The sequence below is a fragment of the Alexandromys fortis genome, unplaced genomic scaffold (assembly GCF_014885135.2).
Source record: "Alexandromys fortis isolate MF-2015 unplaced genomic scaffold, M_Fortis_MF-2015_v1.1 scaffold_22, whole genome shotgun sequence".
Lineage (NCBI taxonomy): Eukaryota > Metazoa > Chordata > Mammalia > Rodentia > Cricetidae > Alexandromys > Alexandromys fortis.
Window position 1 is genome coordinate 8,869,916 of NW_026067900.1, and position 21,099 is coordinate 8,891,014.

General features: G+C 49.7%; 1 protein-coding gene across 4 annotated transcripts in view; it reads left to right on the forward strand.

Annotated features, from left to right (window-relative positions):
- The first annotated feature begins 4,017 nt into the window (after positions 1 to 4,017).
- Myo5c (myosin VC) overlaps positions 4,018 to 21,099 on the forward strand; it is a 76,992-nt gene continuing 59,910 nt past the window's right edge. For all 4 annotated transcript variants that reach the window (XR_007589378.1, XR_007589379.1, XM_050126919.1 and 1 more), the window contains exons 1-5: positions 4,018 to 4,158; positions 12,642 to 12,752; positions 16,414 to 16,579; positions 17,874 to 18,018; positions 20,865 to 21,021. Coding sequence is in view for 2 of the 4 variants with exons in the window: in XM_050126919.1 (XP_049982876.1) it covers positions 4,132 to 4,158; positions 12,642 to 12,752; positions 16,414 to 16,579; positions 17,874 to 18,018; positions 20,865 to 21,021 (606 nt within the window). In the remaining 2 variants the exon portion in view is untranslated. The remainder of the gene's footprint in view (positions 4,159 to 12,641; positions 12,753 to 16,413; positions 16,580 to 17,873; positions 18,019 to 20,864; positions 21,022 to 21,099) is intronic.

Genomic DNA, 21,099 nt, shown 5'->3' on the forward strand with positions numbered 1-21,099 from the left:
TGGCTCTGCACAGTGGGTTGGCACTGTAGAAAGAGTGGACACAGATTTGCTATCTGACCCAGGTAAGAGAAACAGACTCACTTCCAAGGCAGGACCCTGTCTGAGGATGGAAGCGTCTTGACTGTATTGCAAAGCCCTTTCTCATGTAGGGCTCCGCCCATCCCTGAACATGCTCAGTTAAGGACTACATGTCTCTGAGCATGCTCCGTTTAAGATTAAGGAGCAGGCCTGTCCATCCCGTATCCTGCCAGGAGAGCTGAAATGTAGCCCAACACAAAATCACAAAATTATACATTACATTTTTTGTAACTAACTTAATCGCAGGTTGGATGTGCCTGGGGGAATGCGTCTGAGCTTGGCTAGCCCGTACCACAAAGTTTTATCTAAAAATAAAGGACATTTTGAAGGTGTATTCTAACAAGAATCTACCCTAGCAGGTGCCCACCTCACTGAGCAGACAATGTCTTCCCTGTGACAGGCTTGAGCCTCAGCAGGGCTCTCAGAAGAAGTGGGAGGAACCTTAGGAGGCGGAGCCTAACAAAAGCGCAACAGGGGTGCGATTGCTACTTCTGAAAGGTTCGAATTGCGAATTGTGCCCTTTCTTTCTGCTTCCTGTCCACGCTGAGGTAAGATGCTTGCTCCACCTACCCATGCTCCTGCTTCCCTGAGACATTCAGCCGCAACAGAGCCAACCAACTGCAGGCGGAAACCACTGAACCTGTGAGCTAAGGTAATTCGTTCTTCCTTTCAAATCTCCTCATTTAGATAGTTGTAGAGTGTAAAACGAACACACATTAAAATGCTCCGTTACAGGCAGAGGCTGGTCTACATAGTGAATTCCAGGACAGCAAGGGCTACATAGGCCCCGTTTTTAAGAAAAAGCACTCCATTGGAGCCACAACTGACAGAAAAAGTGTGAGACAAAAATATGGTGAAATGCCAGCAAATAGAGAAAATATGGTAGCACTTGGTATCCGCCTGCCTCTGCCTCCCAGGAACTGGAATTACAGATGTGAGCTATCTGTCGTACTTGGTTCTCAAGATTCTTCTAATTTTATTCAGTTTTTTGTTTATTTTTGAGACAGTGCCTCCACGGAGCATATAAATTTGAATCCCTATCAGAATAACTAAAACAGTTATTCAAGAAATAAGATTAGGGCTGGAGAGAAGGCCTTGGTTCAACTCCCAGCACCCACATGGCAGCTCACAACTATTTGTAACTCCATTTCCTGGGGATCCAACAGCCTCTTCTGACCTCCGTGGGTACCAGCGACATAAGTGGTGCACAGACATATGTGCAGGCAAAATACCCATACACACAAAATTATTTTTTAAAGAAAGATTATTTATTATTATTATGTGAGAGAGAGAGAGAGAGAGAGAGAGAGAGAGAGAGAGAGAGAGAGAGAGAGAGAGAGAACATGCATACATATTGTGGCGGGCATGTGGAGGTCACAGGAAAACATTCTGGCGTTGGTTCTCTCCGTCCATCAGCAAGGTTTCAGGGAAGGTGCTCTAGCCATCAGGCTTGGTGGCGAGTTCCTCACCCCTGGAGCCACCTCACTGCTCCAAAACTGACAGCTTTAAATGGTTTATTAGAAAAGAAGCATGCCTCAAGTCAATAACATAACATGTTCATTCACTTTAGAACCTGCTGGGAAAGAGCAAGCCAAACCCAAGGCAAACAGAATGAAGGAACTGGTAAGGAAGAGGCAAAGTTTTATAGAGAAAACTAATGAGTGTATATAAACACAACTGACAAAATTTTAATCAAGTTGACTAAACAATACGAGAAATATAAATTACCAAAACCAGGAATGAAAGAGGGAGCGCCTTCCTCAGCAGAGCCAGGATGAGGAGGCGGCAAATAAGAATCTTGGAGTGTGGAGACTCAGGCCCCAATGCTGAGCAGGACCCGAGGGTGAACAGGCGACCTTAGGCTTTGCCCCCTCAGGGCCTCATCTGTGGATGAGCAGAGCGCCACCTACAGGTCTGTTCCAGCAAAGAAGATAAACTGGACAAATTCCCAGAAAGACAAAGTATGAAAATCCTAAGACCTAGGGATTCAGAATTGATTTCCAAGTAAAGAAAGTGAAGAGGTGAATAAGGATCTTATAAAGAACGATATAGGGGCTGCACTTCAAGTTTCAGCATATATTTCCAGAAGAAATAATACAAACCCTTCACAGACTGATAAAATAGATACACACACTTCCTGACTCTAGAGGTCAAATACACCACAGGAAAGGCTGCCGCACCTTACAAGGACAGTCACAGAACCCCTAACAAAACCCACACCAAACCAGCAACAAATAGCGAGGACTACATACCCCAGCCAATTGGGGCTTATCCCAGCAGTGAAAACATAGTTGAATGTTTAAAAAAAAAAAAAAAATCAACCACCAGGTTCTGTGCTGTTGTCTTAGAGTTTCTATTACTATGGCCGTGTGGGGGCAGATGTGATGCTGGAGCTGAGAGTGCTCTGTCTTACAGACCACAGGAAGCCGGCTGTCTTGCTGAGTGGTATCCCAAGCATAGGAAACCTCAATGCTCACCCCCACAGTGACACACTTCCTCCAACAAGGCCCTGCCCACTAACAAAGCCACACCTCCTAATACTGCCACTCCCTGTGAGATTATGGGGGCCAATTCCATTCACTATAGGTATGTACCTGCAATCTCAAATACTTGAAAGGCTGAGGCAGGAGAATTTCAAGTTTGAGGACAGAGTGGGCAGCCTAGTGTGTCCTCAATCCCCAATATATATCCATTCATAAACTAGTAAACTATCCTATTCAAAAATCTTTATTCCCACACACCATATCAAATAAGAACAAAACCCAACTGGGCTGGCCTCAAGCTCGGACTCCCCTGCCTCAGTCTCCCTAGTGCTAGAATTACCATTATCTCCTACACCGCTGGTTATTTATAATTTCTAACCGTGAATCTGTACGTTGTTCTTCAGCATTTTCCATGGATCTGCTTTCTCATGTCTGCCGATGTGGGGCGCTGTGAATGGACGCCATTAGGCTCCATCATTCACGTGTCCATTTGTTGTGCCTATGAATACCTATGGATATGTGGTAGCACAGAGCTGGGGCAATAGCTCAATCTATAAAGTGTTTGTGCCACAAGCCTGAGGACCTGAGTTCAATCCCCAGAACCCACATTTTAAAAGCCAGGTGTGAAGACGTTGTAAACCCAGGGATGCAGGAACAAGTAGGAGCTCCAGGGACACCAGCCAGCTTAACCTACTCAGTGAACCCCAGATCTCAGTGAGACACTTTAGATAAAGAAGAAGAGAAAGTGCACTGCCCCGAGGAAGGACAGCAGAGATCTCTTTACCCTTAGTTGTGAAAATAGTCTTAGCTAGCCACGGACTTAGCCCATATAAAGTATAAAAGTAAAGTCAATAGACAAAGTGCTGCCAGGGTTCTTAACCCAGTATGCTGGGCTCAGGTGATAATTTGGGTGGAATCAACACATTTCCAATGTTAAATGAACCCCATCTGTCCAAATAGCATGCCCACACTTACTCAGCCCTCCTTGTATGTTCTTCAAGAGAGACGAAAGCATGCTCTCCTTAAAGGTCAAACGAGGTTTTGATTGCCATAATCGTAATCTCAGGGTGCATTTTCCTTGATCTTTTATCTTATTTTCTATTGCGTATAAAAAGTTCGCAGGACAACGACCTCTCCTTCCTTCCTTCATTCCTTCCTTCCTTTCTTCCCTTCCTTCCTTCCTTCCTTCCTTTTCTTTATTCTTCTTCTTTTTGTTTTAATCCCACCCCTTTCTCAGTTTAGAAGTACAGTTAACTCACTGATTCTTTGGGGTTTTCTGTGTAAGCATTTCGTTTCTCTGCCCGCTACAGGAAGGGAGCAGGAACTTGGGCGGGACCCCTGGAGGTTTCTTTCACCTGTTACCTGGGCCGGGCCAATAGCAGCGCGGGCCTGACCGTGAGCACCAATCCCGCTGCTGTCCCCCCCACCCCCACCCCCGCCACCACTCCTCACTCCCCGAGCCCAAGCCCTAGGGGAAAGGGAGCCGTGGCACTTGGGAAAACTTGACAAGATGGCCCGGCGCTGACTGGCTGGGCTCGCACGGTCCCCTGCAGCACCAGCGCGGAGGCCCATGGCGGTGGCTGAGCTCTACGCGCAGGTAGGGGCGCGGGGACGCACCTGTGCACCTGCCCGGACGCGTGGAGGGGCAGAGGCCGGGAGCAGCTGCGAGCTCTGCCGGGCGCCTTGTGGGTGGGCACACCCAATGGAGGGCCGCTGTCCCCGCATCGGGTACCACCTGGACCCTTCCTCCTGCCACTGATGGAATCTGGGTCCCGCACTGGTCTGGAGCTTCGATCCAGCACGACAGGCTTCTGTAACCTTCCAGGCCTCCGGAGCCTGGAGGATTTCGGCAAGATTGGCCTTGCTTTCTAGAATGCTGGGTGTGCTTCCCTGGGCGGCGAAGTTCCTCGGGGGATTCTCCTGGAGCTGCCTGGTCTGAGCACACGGGTGCTGTCGGGCTCTCTCTATCCCCTCTAAGGTGCTTAGCTCAGAGAGCACCTCCAACGGGCCTGGCACTGAGCATTGAAAGCACTCTGGGAAACTTCCAGGGCTTAAGAGCTTCACTCTCGGACAGGAAAGCGTGTGTAAAAATTAAACAGCCATGAAACTGATCCTGCTACACTGTCGTAGGGGACATTTAGAGCCCTTCAAGACAGATAGAACTAGTATGGATTCTGTTGGAACACTTTCCCACACACATGAACTTAATTTAGCGGAGGGTGGGGGTGGGACGGGGGTTATGGTTTGATTTTGGGTTTGGGTTTTGTTGTTGAGACTGTGTCTCCCTGGGTCTCTCCAGCTAGCCTGGAAATCACTACGTAGATCAGATTGGCTTCATACTCACCGAGTTTTGCCTGCCTCTGCCTCCGGAGTGCTGAGATTAAAGGTGTGGCCTCCAGGCTCCACCCTGTTTTTGAAGACAGGTGCTTGCTTTGTATCCCTAGCTGGAATGGTACCCTCTCTCTCTACAGCTCAGGCTGGCTTCACAAGTGTGGAGATCTGGCCTCAGCGACCCGAGCGCTGGTATTACAGACATATATACCCCACCACACCCATCTTTATACATTAAGTTTAAAAGACGCTTTATGATTATAGTTCCCATGGGGGGGATTTTCTTCTACTTTGTTTAAGAAGTTACAAGCATACATCAAACAAAGAGGATATCCCTCTGATGCATTCAAACCATTGCCTTATAGTTTATGTCTCTTTCCACCCGTGCCCCAAACTGGGGACTGAACCCAGGGCCTTGTGCTTGCTGGGCGAGCGCTCCACCATAGAGTTAAATCCCTCATCTAGAATATTTTACCAGATACAGTGTGAGCCACCAGGAAATCAACCATGTTTCTAAGTCGTCATGTTACTAACTATAAAAGAAAATTCTTCAGCAAACCCCCACCTTAATGGATATTTTTGCGGACAGATAGCTAGCTGATTATTGACCTGTTTTGAGGAACAATTTTTCTTGAAGCAAAAATACACAGATGCACTTACCCCTATTGCCAAGTGCCTGCAATCACAGCACTCAGTGGGCTGAGGCAGGAGGATTGCCTTGGGTTTGAGGATAGCCTGGACTACATAGTGAGTTCCAGGCAGCTAGAGCTAAATACCAAGGTTTTTTTTTTTCCCAAAAAAAATGAGGACATGGGGGGTGGCTAGAGAAAGGAAGGATGGTGGAGTGTGGTAGGGTAGGGCTTTCCCTGCAGACAGAAGCACTGTGCTTGGGTGAGCAGAGAAAAAACTGTTTTGTTTTATTCTGGAGCCATTTGTTTTGCCGCCAAGGTATTTTCTGGTTCTCTGAAGTGGGAAACGTCAAGCAGGCATTTGCAGAGGCCGTGGTAGTACTTGGGGAAGTCAAACTGAGGCAGAAGGCTCGCTCAACAAAGGTGAGGACTTAGGAGGCTAAAAGAGCTGCCTCATCAGGGGCCCGGCCTTTCAGGGACCCCAATGGATCTGCAGTCCTGGCCATGAGGGGTGGAGAGACAGACAAGGAGGAACTGCCCAGGGAATATTTAGACAAGGGACACACCAAGGATGACATGGACACTGGCATCTGTGTGGCTGAGAACAGGGTGTGTGGGGGCGGCATTAGAGGAGAAGGAAGTGTTTCTGTGAGAAGTCAGGAAGCACTTCTTTTTTTTTTAACCAGCAGGGGTGTTGAAGCAGAGAGAGGACTCCAGGGGAATGAGAGGGGGGTGCACAGCCAGCATGTCTCTAGGGAATGGGCTTAGTCAGGGGCTGGGGTGCCCTCTCCCCGTGTGGCCACTGAAACCAAGACAGGAGCAGCCCACTGCAAGAGGGCCAAGGCCAGGACGGAGGACTGCCTGCATTCCAAGAGAGAGGCAGCTGCTGGCTGCCAATGGAAGAACCATCACAGAGGAGAAGGCAGGAGGGCTGGGCGGTACCAAGAAGAGAGGTTCCCAGAGGGAGAGGGGTTCCAGAGAGAGGCCATGGTGCAGGAGGTGTAAAATGACCCACCTCCCACGGCAGCATGCCTGAGAAATATTCTAAGCAGTATTACTTGAAATCCCTGTGAGGAAAAACTGGTCTGACGAATCCCTACTTATAACCTTCATGAAGCCTTTGTCACCTTAGATCCCACCCTACCACAAGGACCTGCCTCTGCATCCTCTACCCCCCACCCCGCTCCTAGCTGGCTTATGCCCTGCCAGGCATGTTGTCTGTCCTTCCTAGTGTGGCCTACACGGTCGCCACTGGCTCAGCACACCCTTCAGATTCCATCTGGGCAGACTCTGAGACGCCCGCCCAGCACCCTGTCCACTGTCAATATGGCCAACTATATGACCTCTCTGCTGACCATTGGCTTGTAAAGACCAGGGTGCGGTGAGCACACTCTAAATACAGGCTCTGTGCACACATTCAGGAGTGGGTGTTTCTGTTTACAGCAACAGTTGTGGGCAGGATAGTTATTTTTATCTTGCATGATAAAGTGGAATGTTCCTCAGTACCAGCCATCACCCTCAGAACCTTCTCTCAATCTGAAATAGTCTGAAGGAAAAAAAAAAAAACTATCTATGTGTTAAACCTTCAGACCCCATTCTGTGCGGAGCTCAGATCAAGGAAGTTTCCCTAGTTACACAGACCTGACAGAGTCAGAATCCTAATGCCTCTCTATGCTCTGACCTGGGCCCCACCCTTACCATCTCCGAGGAACCTGAGCTTTTTCCCATACAGACGACTCCTGGGAAGTCCGTGTTGTCTAGCTACCTGCCCACACATGCTAATTTGTCATATTGTTCTCTATAATAACTATATGGAACAAACCCCAATATCCATCAAGACAGAGAAAAGCTAGTCACAAAATCCCACCCACACGATAAAGGACAGAGAGGCACAAGGATGCTGCCTGGGAATTCACAGCAGCATGGAACGAAAAACCTATACATGCTGCAGCAGCAAACACAGAGAGTTTGTAAGCAAATGACTGAAGCCTGGGAGATTAGTTCTGCTGCCTCCAGAGACATCAGGGGAAGGTCCTGAGGGAGGTCTTCAGATGTCACTCCCATAGGACCATGGTGTTGTGTTCCAGTGGACCCCTAGGAAGAAAGGGATTCTCACTTGGCTGAGGGGAAGGGCTGTGAGTGAGCGCAGTGCACAGAAGTAAGAGCGGTAGCCATTGTGCACACCACAGTGAGGAGTGGGGATGCTGCGGCCCAGGATCGGAAGGTGGGGAGGTATGCTGGGGAAGGAGAGCATCGCAAGGGCGCCACCACTGCTGAGAAAGGCCGAGAGCTGTTCCAGAGCCTTCTCCAGCCAGGCCCTCCCCTGCTGACCTTCAGCATGTCCCTCCTCACGGTGCTGTTGTCTTATACCAGCTGCTCAGCCCAGAGCCTCTGGGCTCTGAGATCCAACCTCCCATGCTGCTAGGTTTTTGGCAGAGCTGGCCTATGCTTTCCCCAGAAAGACACAGTCGTTTGGTTGTGTGCTTGGTCTTGATTGTGTGTGAAGAACTCACAGGAAAGATTGCGAACACCAGAGCAGGGCGGCTGTAGACACATGAAGAGCTCATGAGTATTTTCACAGTCGACTGGAACCCAGGGAGCAAGGTCAGGAGAAGTACCTGAAACTCACAGTCCAGGTCCCTGTCTCACACACGGTCAATGCTCACGCTAGTGACATTCCCATTTGGCCGTTCTAACATCCTTCCTCTTCTTCAGATTCACCCACCATTGTCCGATCTATGAGTAGTTCAAAACGTTAGAAATGAGAAAGGGTCAACAAGCCAAGTGCCGACTTTCATTCTTTTCTGGTACGGTGGACCTGCGAGGCATTCGAATTTTTCTTGAACAGTCATTTGTGAAGCAGGCCACATGCTGTAGGGTCCCACGCACAAAGGCAAGGTGATACAAAGATGACACTTGGATGCTGGCTGAGGAGGCGGGAGCTTTTGAAAAGCTTCAGTCAAACCTGTTGGGAGGGACCAAGGAAGGGGCCACAACTAGGGACTCTGGGTGTCTGTCTGCTCACAGGTGTGCATGGCTGGGGTTAGGGGTGGGAGGAATAGCAGGACAGGCCGGGAGTCAGGGAAGATCTGAGTGTTCTAGTAGGTGCTGGTGGTTGGTTGTGACTGCAGACATTGTAGACATGGTAGAGGAATGGGCTAGCAGAGTGGCTCCCCGGCTATTGGTCAAAATCTTGAGGACAACTTTCACTTTTTCTCTTGCTGTGGTTGCTATGGATACTGATACTGACGAGGGTGTCTGTGTGTGCACAGCTGATGGTGGATGCTGATGGTGGATGCTGACGGTTGTCCGTGGTTGGTGAGTGCTGGGCTGCTTAAACACTCGGCTTCAGAGCACCTAGGGAGTGTTGGGCAGGGACAGGCAGAGGCGCCACAGTTCTGGGTTCCAGCTGAAGAGCAAGAGTGCTCAGAGGGACCAGCAGTGGCAGCACTTGATCTCTATGTGAGCTGCCAAGGATGTTGAGGTCTGGTGTCTGAAGGTGCTGGAATGCAATAAGATCATGTGACTGAGGCTGGGTGGTACACACCTTTAATCCCAACATTTGGGAGACAGAGGCAGATGAATCTCTGTGAGACTGAGCCTGGTCTACAGAGAGAGTTTTAGGACAGCCAAAGTGACACAGAGAAACCCTGTCTCAAAACAAAACAAAACAAGAAGGTCTTTACTGTGGTCTCAAAGATGCAGGTGCTGGGGCCATTGAGAAAGCAGCTGGGACTCTCCAAAAGCAGCTTGGCTTTTCAGTCTTCCCGTTTCTCATTTAGTCTAGAAAGTCAGATTCACCCACCATCGTCCCACCTGTGAGTAGTCACATGGAGGGAAGGAGACTCCAGGGAGGGGCCTACAGGGAGAGGGAGGAGGAAGAGAAAGGAAGTATGACATCATCTGTTTGCTTCAGGGCCCTGAGCATGGAGATTCCAGTCCAGGAAGTACAGGCCCCTGTCACTACACATCCCATGTCATCCTTCTGGCCACCTGCATGGTAAATGCCAGAAGACCCCTCCCAGGTGGGCCACAGCTCACCTGAGCTTGTGGCATGGGAGGACCTGGCATATTCCTGAGCCCATATTGCTTCCTTGACCTCTCTAGTCCTAGTTTGGCTTCATTCTCGAGGCCCCTTGGTGAGAAAGCCCACCAGAGGCCCACAGGCAGCCTTTTGGCTCTCGTCCCCGCAGCAAGCTTGGCTGCCCATTCCAGGATGGAGCCCTCCGCCTTACAGGCCAGAAGCTCGCAGGAGTCATGTGAGAGCCGGTCACTCTGTTTGCACAGCTTGTGTGTATTTGTCCAAATGCTTCACTTCACTCCAGTGTGCTTTACAGCGTTGCCTTGTGGGTAGAGGAATGTGAGGAAGGAGGGACAGTAGATGGTCCGTGGGACTGAGTAAACCATAGTGTTTGCTTAGCAGGCTGGGTTTCAGGCGCAGGATCCTAGGCCTCAGACAGTGTGTTGATAGGGATGCTAGGACCAGTGGGTATGGTTACCTGGGATACCAAGTTGCAGCAAAGAAAAGGAGGGTGTTCGTGTGCATTTTGATGCTGCCGCCACTGAGTGAGGTAGCTGGAATGAATCCAGAAATCACTAGGAGAGCATGGGACAGTCAGACGGATAGCTTGTCGGGGTCACCCTCAGGGCCACACCCATTCAATTAGACAGGTCCAGGCAGGAGTCATAGGCCCTGCGGTTGGTCTTTTAAGGTTCTTTCTGGTGTGCTCTTGGGCTGTCTGGGTTTGAGTTGGAAAGTCAGTAAAATGAAAGAATTGGCCAGCTCAGTGATCACACAGCAGCTCCTCTAGAAGTTTGAACCGAAGGGCCCTCATCCTTCAGCAGGTCTCCCATCTGAACGCCCCAACTTTCTCCCGCCTCCCACAGCATCTGAAGTAAACCATCTGGAACTCCGATTCTGGCAGACACTTGCAGTGGACCATTCCAAGGATACTTACGGCTTGAGGTTTTATAATGGTCAATTCTTGATATGTTGGGGTATTGTACTTTAATAATTTGTGGTTTATTGGGTTATAAAAAGCATCTCTAAGAGCCAATCTGAGGTAGGAAATGTGTGGTCATGGTGACAAAGGTGTGTGGGGTGGGTGTGGGTATATCTAAGAGGCGTGCCTGTGTGTACACAAGGCTCCATTCAGGCCCTTGCAGGGCTGGGTCATTGCCTGATGGTTTCTGGGGTAGTCCTCCATTCCCATATTCATTCATTCATTCATTCATTCACTCTCTCTCTCTTTCTCCCACTCTCTCTCCCTCCCTCTCTCCCCCCTCTCTCCTCTCCTCTCTCTTCCCCCTCTTTTCCTCTCTCTTTCTCCCTCCCTCCCTCTCTCCCTCTCTTCCCCTCTCTCCCTCTCTCTTCCCCCTCTTTTCCTCTCTAACTCCCTCACAATATCTCCCTCACTCCCTCTCTCTCTCCCTCTCTCTCTCTTTCCCCCCTCTTTTCCTCCCTCTTTCTCCCTCCTCTCTCTCTCCCTCATTCAGTTTCCCCCCTCTCTCCCCCTCCCCTCATATTTGCATTCAGTTAACTGTTGGGGGTGCATGCGTGCCATGGTGCATATGTGCAATCAGAAGAAAATTTCAGACTCGGTTACCTCCTTTTATCACATGGATCCCGGGGAATCAAACTCAGGTTGTTAGGCCTGGTGGCAAACACCTTTATCCGCTGAGCCATCTTGCCAGCCCTGCTCTGTCTCTTCTTATAGGGGCACTATTCCTACAGTCCCATCAGATCAGGGCTCTCCCTTAGGACTTCATTTACCCTCTAAGGCTCCAGTCTTCAAACAGTCACATCAGGGCCCAAGACTTTGATGCATGAATTCTGTATGTCACAGTTCAGTAATGCAGTAGGATCCGCTCAGCAGCTGAGACAAGTGCACCAGTAGCCTGCTGGGAAGAGAGCAAGTGGAATGGTTGGGCTTCTGCCTTTCCTGAAGTCAGAGTCCTTGGCTACTGTTATGTTTATGTAAACCACTGGTATCTGAGCAATAGCCAAATGTGCTGGTCGTGCCTGTAATCCTTGCCCCAGAAGACTGAGGCAGGAGGATTACCAGTTTCAGGCCAGCCTGGGAAACATGCTGAGACTCTGTCTCGAAATAAGAACAGTCCAAGATATTGCTGCTGTAACAATCTTCCTTCGTATTTTACAAAGTTCATTTACTTGCTTGTTTTGTTTTAGGAACAAGGCCTCATGTATCCCAGGATGGCCTTGATCTCACAATGTAGCCAGGAATGACCCTAAATTCCTCATCTTTCCCCCCTTCCCCTCCTGAGTATTGTGATTACATGTGTGCACTACCATGTCTTGTTTTCAGTGCTGGGAATGGGACCCAGGCTTCATTCATGCCTAGGCAAGCACTCTGCCACTGAGCCACATATCCAGCCCCCAAATGCTTTCCAGTACATATACTTACTTAGCACCCTTGTGGAGTGGGTTTTGCACCATTTTATGGGTAAAAAGAGAGGGTACAAGAAATTAAATAAGTAGTCTATTGGTAGATGACAAATTCCTCTGCCCGAGTCTTGTAGAAAGTTCCCAGCTTCAGCTAGGGAACTCTAAGATGTCGTCCCTGCACACCCCGCCCCCCCCAAGCTTTTAGTTTCATGGTGTATTTATGAAGCTCTGGAGTTCTGCCGCCTACAAAACCAGGTCGGTAAGCCTGGCTGTGCATCATAGATACCCTAGAATTTATCTCCTCACAGTAAAAGAAGAGGTGAAAGTATTCTGAGAAGTAGGGGTGTGTGTGTGTGTGTGTGTGTGTGTGTGTGTGCACATGCTCACCGTATAGAGGTCAGAGGTCTTCCTGTCATTCCTTGGGAGCCATCACCTTGTTTATTGAGACAGGGTCTCACTGGGAGGAACCGGAGCTCACTGATGGCTGACTGACCGACCTCAATTATAAACACCTCACCTGGCTTCTCACAGGGGTGCTAGGGATTGACCAGGTCCATGTGCTACCATGGCAAGCACTTTACCCACGGACTATCCCCTAGCCCCGAGTGTCTTTTTAATGTGGGGATTGATCTGGTTGACAGAATAAATGGGGATCTAATGGTTCCTGTTTGGGGTTCTCAAATGTCGAGGTTAAACCTGTCTCGTCCTGTGCAGTACAACAGGGTTTGGATCCCTGATCCTGAAGAAGTGTGGAAGTCAGCTGAAATTGCAAAGGACTACAGAGCTGGTGACCGAGTCCTCCGACTCCTGCTAGAGGATGGAACGGTGAGGGTCTCTTCTGCTCACAATACAGAATGACATACGCAGCTGTGACATGGGGACAGAACCCAGAGGGACAGTGCAGGCAAAGGAGCATAAGACACACCAGCCCCACATCCAGGGAGGCCAGCTTGTGCTGAGGATCTCCTGATGTGTGTGTGCCCTCCTGCTGCCCCGCACCAGCCGCCCATCTACAAGGGGCTCCGTGTCAGTCACAGATCCGCGTCTCTGCTGTGTTCCGAGTCCTCAGCGAGTTTACGGAAACCCATCAGCCATTTCGGTTCGTGGGTCTCACTCAGTAGACACGGGACAGGCAAGGGACTTGGAGGGAAGTAGTTTGACCCCAAGGCACAATCCAAGTGCCAAGAGGGAGCTAGATCTTGGGGAGAAGTAGGAAGTGTGGAAGGAGAGTGGGGAGCTAGGAAGTCAGTCTAGGGTGCACAGAGAGTGTAAGGGTCGGGAGGCTGTGCGGAGACAGAGCCTGCAATGGTGGGAATAAAGGCAGCTGAGACTTCAGCCAAGACTCCAGTGGGATGTGCTGCCGTGGAGTTACTGCCAGGGGCCACTCCAGTCTTTTGATGGTACAGCTACTGAAAATTTTGTATCGGCTTTAAGAAGTCACCCCTCTGGGTTCACAGCCAAGGCTGACTTTGTGCTTTTTTTTTTTTTTAAGTTTAACTTTATTTTATGCTCATTGGTATAACAATGTCAGATTCTCTGGAACTGGAGTTACAGACAGCTGCGAGCTGCCATGTGGGTCCTGGGAATTGAACCCGGTCCTCTGGAGGAGCAGTCAGTGCTCTTAACCACTGAGCCATCTTACCAGCCCCAACTTTGTGCTTTTAGACTCAAGTGTTAGATGTGGAGCTGGACCAACCATCTGTGCTCCATTGGATCAGGGGTGGTAGTCTGTGATTTGCCTATAAACATTAAATACTGGAATTTACAAAATATGCATAGAGACACCCCATGCTCCTTCAGGCATCTGGTTCTGGATAACAGGCATTTCCGGAGATCTCAGAAGTTGCAGAGATGGAAGGGTTATGCTCTGGGGCCAGGCGTACTGCTGGCTGAGTCTGAACCCCTTAATTTCCACACAGAGGAAAGGAGCTGACATCTATTGCTGCCTCAGGCCCTGAAGGCCATACTGTCCCTGTGTGTGTGTAGGGATAAAAGAGCACAGTCACGGTGCTGCCCAGGGACCGTCCCTGTGTGTGCATACGGATAAGAGAGCACAGCTGCAGGCCCTGAAGGCCAGGGACCGTCCTTGTGTGCACACACAGATAAGAGAGCCCAGTTGGGGTGTGCTGTGTGGAGGCCCCACTCTCGGTGGCTCCCTGTAGCTCTTCTTGAGTGCCGCAAGGACCTCTAAGTACCTCTGGGAGCCAACTGGGCATAAACAGGTGGCTGGGCCCAGGGAGGGAAGCCTTGGGACGGCAGCTGTCTGTGCATTAGCAGGCTCCAGGGCCCCTGGCCAGGGAGGCAGAGAGAATGGCAAGCAGCCAGCGCCTCTTACCTTAACCCTTCTTTATACCTGAAGACAAAGATGGCTTTGTGTAGAGAATGTCACCTCTGCCTCTACTTGACAATCTCCTGTTTTCTCCTCCCCCAGAAATAGATCCCTCCCCTCCCCCTGCATGTTACAGCTGATCTCAAAATGAGATTGTCGCATTAAAACAGAAAAATCGAAGCACGGAAACTACAGACTCCACGTTAGGGTCTCTTGTTGATACTGTTCTCAAACACAGCATGGGATTAGGGCGTGTGCTGGCAGGGCTGACTACACAGAGACCTTTATGAGGGTCAGCGGGATCTGGCCCAAGGACTCAAGTTTGGTGTCCTGAACTTCCCTAGCTTCGCTCCTGGTGTAAAACTGATAAACACACAGGGTCAAACCCAGTGGGTGACGTGAGGTGCTGAGGGAGTGTGACTGTCTCCCCAGCCTGTCTTGTTCAGTGTTCATCTGGCCAGCCATGCCCTCCTCAGCATGCGGGACTGAAGCATCTATAGAGCACCAGCGATGGAGGCCTAGCATTTACTAGGGCACAGCTGGTCCAGGACCAGGCATCAAGAGCAGAAGCTTGGGAATGGCCAGCCTCCCTCCAGGCCTTCCCCTCTCTGGCCTGAGCATCCCCCAACAGTAAAACAGGAATGGAGGCATTGGGAGGCTTTTATTACTGGGGGTCCAGTCTTTCACAGTCTGGATGCCACAAGGGACCCAACATTTCCTTCCTCTGCTCAGCAGATGCCTTGGGGAATTCGAGGTTTAGCTACTACGAAAGAAGGGCCAGACTGGGGAGGTCATTCACCCACAGCTGAGGATGACAGGGGTAGCCCTGGCACAGACTGTCCCATACAAGGCCTCCTTCAGACACTTCTCGTCCCCCAGTGTGCCAACCGAGGAGACATTTGGCAGCTTCAAAGCCACGAGGCACCTTAGCCTGGGCTTTCTCAGTGACAGCATCTTCCCCATTGTGCCTTCCCACAGCCCCTATGGTGGACACAGGGTGGGGGCCGCTGAATACCTGCTCAGTGGCTTCTCATCCGCCTTCATTACAGCCTCTTCAGCCCTGAGGACCCCTTCACAAAGGCGGGAAGTCAGGTGAGGGGGGTGTCTTGCCGTAAGTCACACAGTCAGACTTGCCGTAAGACACAGTCAGACTTGCTATAAGACACAGTCCTTGCTTTGGTCCCAGTTTTTCATTACCCAGAGTCAACTATGAGGGTTACCTGCTTTCTCCTCTACTAAACATTTCTAAGACAGGTGTGGTGACACTCACTTGTAATTCCAGCAGTGCTGAGGCAGGAGAATAGAGGGTTTGAGATCAACTTGGATTACCCAGTGAGACCTTAACTGCTGAGCCACCTCTCCAGCTCCCACAACTTAAGAGCACCTGCTGCTCTTACAGAGGACCTGGGTTGACAGCTCACAACCATTTGTAACTCCAGTTCCAGGGGACCCAACCCCCTCTTGTGACTTCTGCAGACATTGCATAAATGGCATGCATATACGCACAAGCAGGCAAAACATTCACCCCAGCACCCACACACACACACACACACACATAAAAGATCAATTAAAAGTAAAAATAAGCAAAGATTAAACCTTGTGCCTTTTGCATAATGAATTAACTAGAAAACACCTAAGAGAACTCCAGCTAAGAACCCCGAAACCAAACAAACTACTTAAGAGCAATACAAAGAATGCACCCATCTATGTAGCAAAACAGTGGGACGACTCCTGGGTGGAGGTGAAAAGCCTGCTGAGCTTGGGGATAGCTGGTTACCTGATAAAGAATTTCAGTTCAGCTTTTAGTTTACCATAAACCTACAACCAAAATGTAAGTTTAAATTTTAGCCGCAAGAGGGACGGCTCTTCAGGAATGGAAACAACCTTTTATTAGTGAATAAACATCAAAGCCCTCAGACCATTGTTGGCCTAAAAGCAGCCACCAATAAAGAAAGCATTAAAGCTCAACACTACAACACCTAAATTCCACAAACTATGATAACCTCTTAAAAAGTTGTGGGGTGTTGTTTTGGTTTGGTTGTTGTTGCTTTAGTGTGAGGAATGCCTCTATGGGAGCTGGAAGGAGAAAGGAGACTGTCTAGTGGAAGCGCCCAAGGTCCTCTGTTTCACAGAGTTTAGATCTGTCTTTGTTCACAGGAGCTGGATTACCCTGTTGACCCGGGGTCACTGCCTCCGCTTAGGAACCCAGACATCCTTGTGGGTGAGAATGACCTCACAGCCCTCAGCTACCTCCATGAGCCGGCAGTGCTGCATAACCTCAGAATCCGCTTTGCAGAATCCAAGCTCATCTACACCTACAGCGGTAAGGAGTCTGAACTCGGCGGTCTGCTATCTGAGTGTCCCGGGCGAGCTGGCTGCCGTGTTTATGTAGAGATTTGTGTGGGGAGACTCTCTCACGGGAACGAAGATGGGCTATGAGGAAAGCAAACACCATGGGCTTGTGTTTGAGTCTCTCACCAGATCCCACACATTTATTACTGGCCGGGACATTGTTGTTATTATTGCATTTATATTGGGAATTGCAAAAACACAGTTCCTTTCCCATGTGTCACCCCATCCAGCCATCAGAACAGACCATAGATGAAGGTGACTTGTGAAATATTAGTTAAAGATATTTTACATTCTTTTATGCTGTGGAATATTTGTTTAATGATGCAAAGATGTGTTACTTTGTCTGTCTAAAACACCTGATTGGTCTAATAAGAACTGAATGGCCAATAGGCAGAGAGAATAAATAGGAGGAGAGGGAAGAAGAGGGAGGAGCGATAACAGGAGGCCCCGGGGCCACACAGCTATACAGCCAGCCACAGAGTAAGAAGGAAAGAAATGTATATAGAACAAAGAAGGGTAAAGCCCAGGGGCAAATTAAGAAAAGCTGGCTAGAAATAAGCCAAGTTAAGGCCAGGCATTTGTAATAATAAGTCTCTCTGTATATATTTGGGAGCTGGGTGGCAGGCCCCCAAAGAGCAAAGAGTTAAAAAAACGAACTACAGTACTGTCAGGTGACCAAAATTCAGAGCATTCAGTGACCTGACCCAGGTCAAGCAAAGGCTTTAGTAAGTAGCAGGACGGGCCTTCAGGAAGGCATCCCGGGGAACAGTGTCTTTGTTTTCTTTTGCTGTAATAAGAGTATCCGAGACTGGTTACCTACAGAAAGCAGAAGTTGGGCTCATGGCTCTGGAGGCCGTAATGCCCAGGAGCATGGTTGCCAGCGCCTATGAGCACCTGGTGAGGGTGTCCCAGTGTGAGACAGAGCAGGTGTTCATGCTCTAGCGTCTGGCCCATCGAGGCTGCTGTGGGTCCCCATCCTTGGGACCTCATGATGTTTAACATCATGATTCTCTGAAGACCATCTCCAGGTGCTACTCACATGGGAAGGGGGGTTAAGTTTCTGACCCACTGACTTCTGGGAGGACAGCAGAGGATGGGGCAGGACACTAAAAGCAAAAGCCCACCATCCTGACAATGTTTCATGACCTGTTTGTGTAAGCATCAAGAGTCGGACATACAAAGAAGTGTATTCAAGCAGGGTCTCCCACCAAGGAGCAGATGGGGTAAACCCTGTGAGAGTCTGGTGACCGTGCCTCTTTCCTCAGGAATCATCTTGGTGGCCATGAATCCTTACAAGCAGCTGCCAATATATGGGGATGCCATCATCCATGCCTACAGTGGACAGAACATGGGTGACATGGACCCACACATCTTTGCTGTCGCAGAGGAGGCCTACAAGCAGATGGCCAGGTAGTGCGCTTCCAGGCTGGCCTTCCTCAGCTCTCCCAGAATTCCCTGCATTGGCTCATCCCTCATAGTGAGACTGTGAGGCTGGGGGTAGGGTGCTTTGCTGGATAAATGCCTATAATGAACAGCAGGTGACAGTCACAGGGTGGCTGGCCTGTCTAGGGACTTTCTGGTTTATTCTTTGGTGGTAACATGTCCAGCCTCCCAGTTCCCCTTCAGCCTGTTTGGCCGGAGGAGGACTAACTTTGCACTGTAAGGTGCTTATGGTTTATGGTTTGGTGTTTATCTATTTAAAGAGGCAGAATTCATTGCCAGATAGGCACAGGTTTGAGCCACAGGCTTGGCTTTTAGCCTGATTTCATCACTTTGCTTTTCATGACCCTGTAGAGTTCTGATTTTGCTACTGAACATTTACATAAATCCTCCTGTAACAAGAACACCAGGTTCACATTTCCAGCATCATCTTCATACCCTTGGGACCGCCTGCCAGATTCCGTCTGGCCCCAGAGTGCTGTCTACCTCTGGATGGGTTAAAGGCAGAGCTGGGATTTGGGCCCAGATATTCTTGATTCCCACAACTGCCTTTGTGTGGTTCGATTGCCCTTGACTACGGGATACAGGAGAATAAAAATACCATCCTAACTTTGTCAAACCCTTTACAGAATTTTCACCCATAGTGATCTCCTTAGGTTTTGCCACACCCCTGCGAAGTCCGCTGTCCTGCTCTCATTACCCCCGTCTAGCATTAGGAGCTGAGCTGTGGGCTCCACTGTGTACCTCGTAATTCCAGGTATAGCAGCTGCATGGTCCTCATTCCTGGACCAGGCTCACTAGTAGGCTCATTATGACAAAAGAAGCCATGACATCAACGAGTCATGTTTCTCTCCCACAGGGAAGCCTGGTGGACCATCTAAGGCTAAAGTTCACCTCTTTCAAGTCATCAGAGACTGAATGATCCCCCACTCCCCTGTCCCTTGAGTGAGACCCTTAACAACAGGGCCCATCTAGTACCTGGCCATTTCCTCCTTATTCTAAGTCACATGGATCAAGAGGCGGGATTGTCCTCCAGGTGACAGGGCCCCTCAGAGCAACACTGCTCATGGGGCATACGCACATGGCTGAGAAGGCTGGCAGACCCTTTCTCTCAGGCAGTAGCTCAGCCTCTAACAACGGGGTCATGTTCCCAGGAAGGAGGAAAGGATGGAAGTCTGTGCTGCACCAAGGTTGGTTCCAACCATAGCACACCCTGCCTCTGGAACTTTCTGGCTGCCGAAGGCCTCCCAGAAACCCCTAAAGTCCAGTCGCATGACCGACATCTGAGGTTACCGTCTGGCCATCAACAGAGTGAGGTCAAGGAAACTGCAGGGCCGTGCCAGGTTGCAGCTTGAATCTGTGTCACAGGAACAAATTAAGATAAAGCAGGTTCATGGTACACTTGGCTTGGTGCTGGGCACAGCCCTCTGCCTTTCCTGAGAGACACAGCACCTTTCCAGAGCCTCCCCTCTCTTTTGGGATGAAATGACCAGGGATTCTAGTGTCACCACAGGGTGTGTGTGTGTAGTGTGCCCCAGGTCAACGCCTGTGATGCCTGAGTTGCTGTCTCAGGCAACTGTAAAACGGGTAATTATGCCTTTGGTGACGCGAAACCGAGAACACGTGTCCCGAGTCCACCCAGTGTCTACCACAGAAGCGGTGCTAACACCATGCGGTGTTATACCGCCAAAGTCCTGTGGCTTGAAAGCTTAAGGTATTATTTTTTTAAAATATCTACATTATATAACAGTGTGTAGGATTATAGAACCCATATGTCCCCAAATATATTTTGAATCATTGTTCTTAAAATAACGTCAGTGGGATGTGTAGGAATTGCTCACGGGGATTGAGAGAGCTGTCCTTAGAGCCCCTTGGAAAGCTGGTCTGAGCCTGGCTAATTTCGGGACAGCTCACTCTTCCTCATATAAACTTGGCTCCCTGTACCTAAGCTTACGCTTTATAGAAGCAGCGTGTCCGATACTGAGAACCGGATTTCCTCCTAGAAGGCTGAACTTCCAGTCCTCAGGGAAGTACAGAGCCCCTGATGGGTGGGTTCCAGGTAAACAGAACTTCACAGGTCCCAGGAAATCCATTCCCCGAGGCAGGAATGTGGCAGTTGTGGCCCAATGTGGGACAGCTTCTGGGAAATCTATCCCTGGTTTCCTGCTTCACACCATGGCTCCTCCCTTGGATGATTTTGCCCTGAGTTATTTGGTGTCGTGGACCCCAGCCTTATCCAAGATTGCTGATCTTGGCCTTGGTCTTGGGGACCTCAAGACAAAGTGACAAGGGACATACCAGGAAACAGTGTGTGTTCTCTGTGACCACATATAAGAAAAAGGAAGTTCATTAAATATTTAAATCTGTGAGACAGTTCCCTGTCTTCCGGTTTGCCAGACCTTTTTCTAAATTAGGTAGACAGACAGACAGACAGATAGGGCCTTTCATTTGCTTTGTTTTGCTTTTGTTGTTGTTTGTTTTCTTTTATTTGAGACAAGATCTCCTGTAGCCCAGGTTGGCCGCTAACATCCTATATAGCTGAAGATGAACTTGAACTTGAAATTCTCCTGCTCCTGCTTCCTCAGTGCGGCACCCTGCCCTAGTTCATAGGGAGCTGAGGGTCAAACCCAGGGCTTCCTGCAAGCTAGGCAAGCACAGTCCTGGCTGAACTCCGTCTCCACCCCCTACTCTCTTCTTTCTCAGAGACAGATCGTGCTGTGTTGCCCAGACTGGCCTTGAACTGTACCGCCTTCTTAGTAGAGAAAGATTAATGTTTCTCGGCACATCTCAGCGCATCTCTCCTGTGTTGGTTTTAGGAACAACAGAAACCAATCCATAATCGTGAGTGGGGAGTCGGGAGCTGGGAAGACTGTGTCTGCCCGCTATGCCATGAGGTACTTTGCCACGGTCAGTAAATCCAGCAGCAACGCCCACGTGGAGGACAAAGTCCTGGCGTCCAACCCCATTACTGAGGTGGGCACTGCACCACTGCAGGAGCTACTGGGGGCTGGAGGCTCGGGTAGGGGGTAGCTCTGTAGTGAGCTGTGCTTA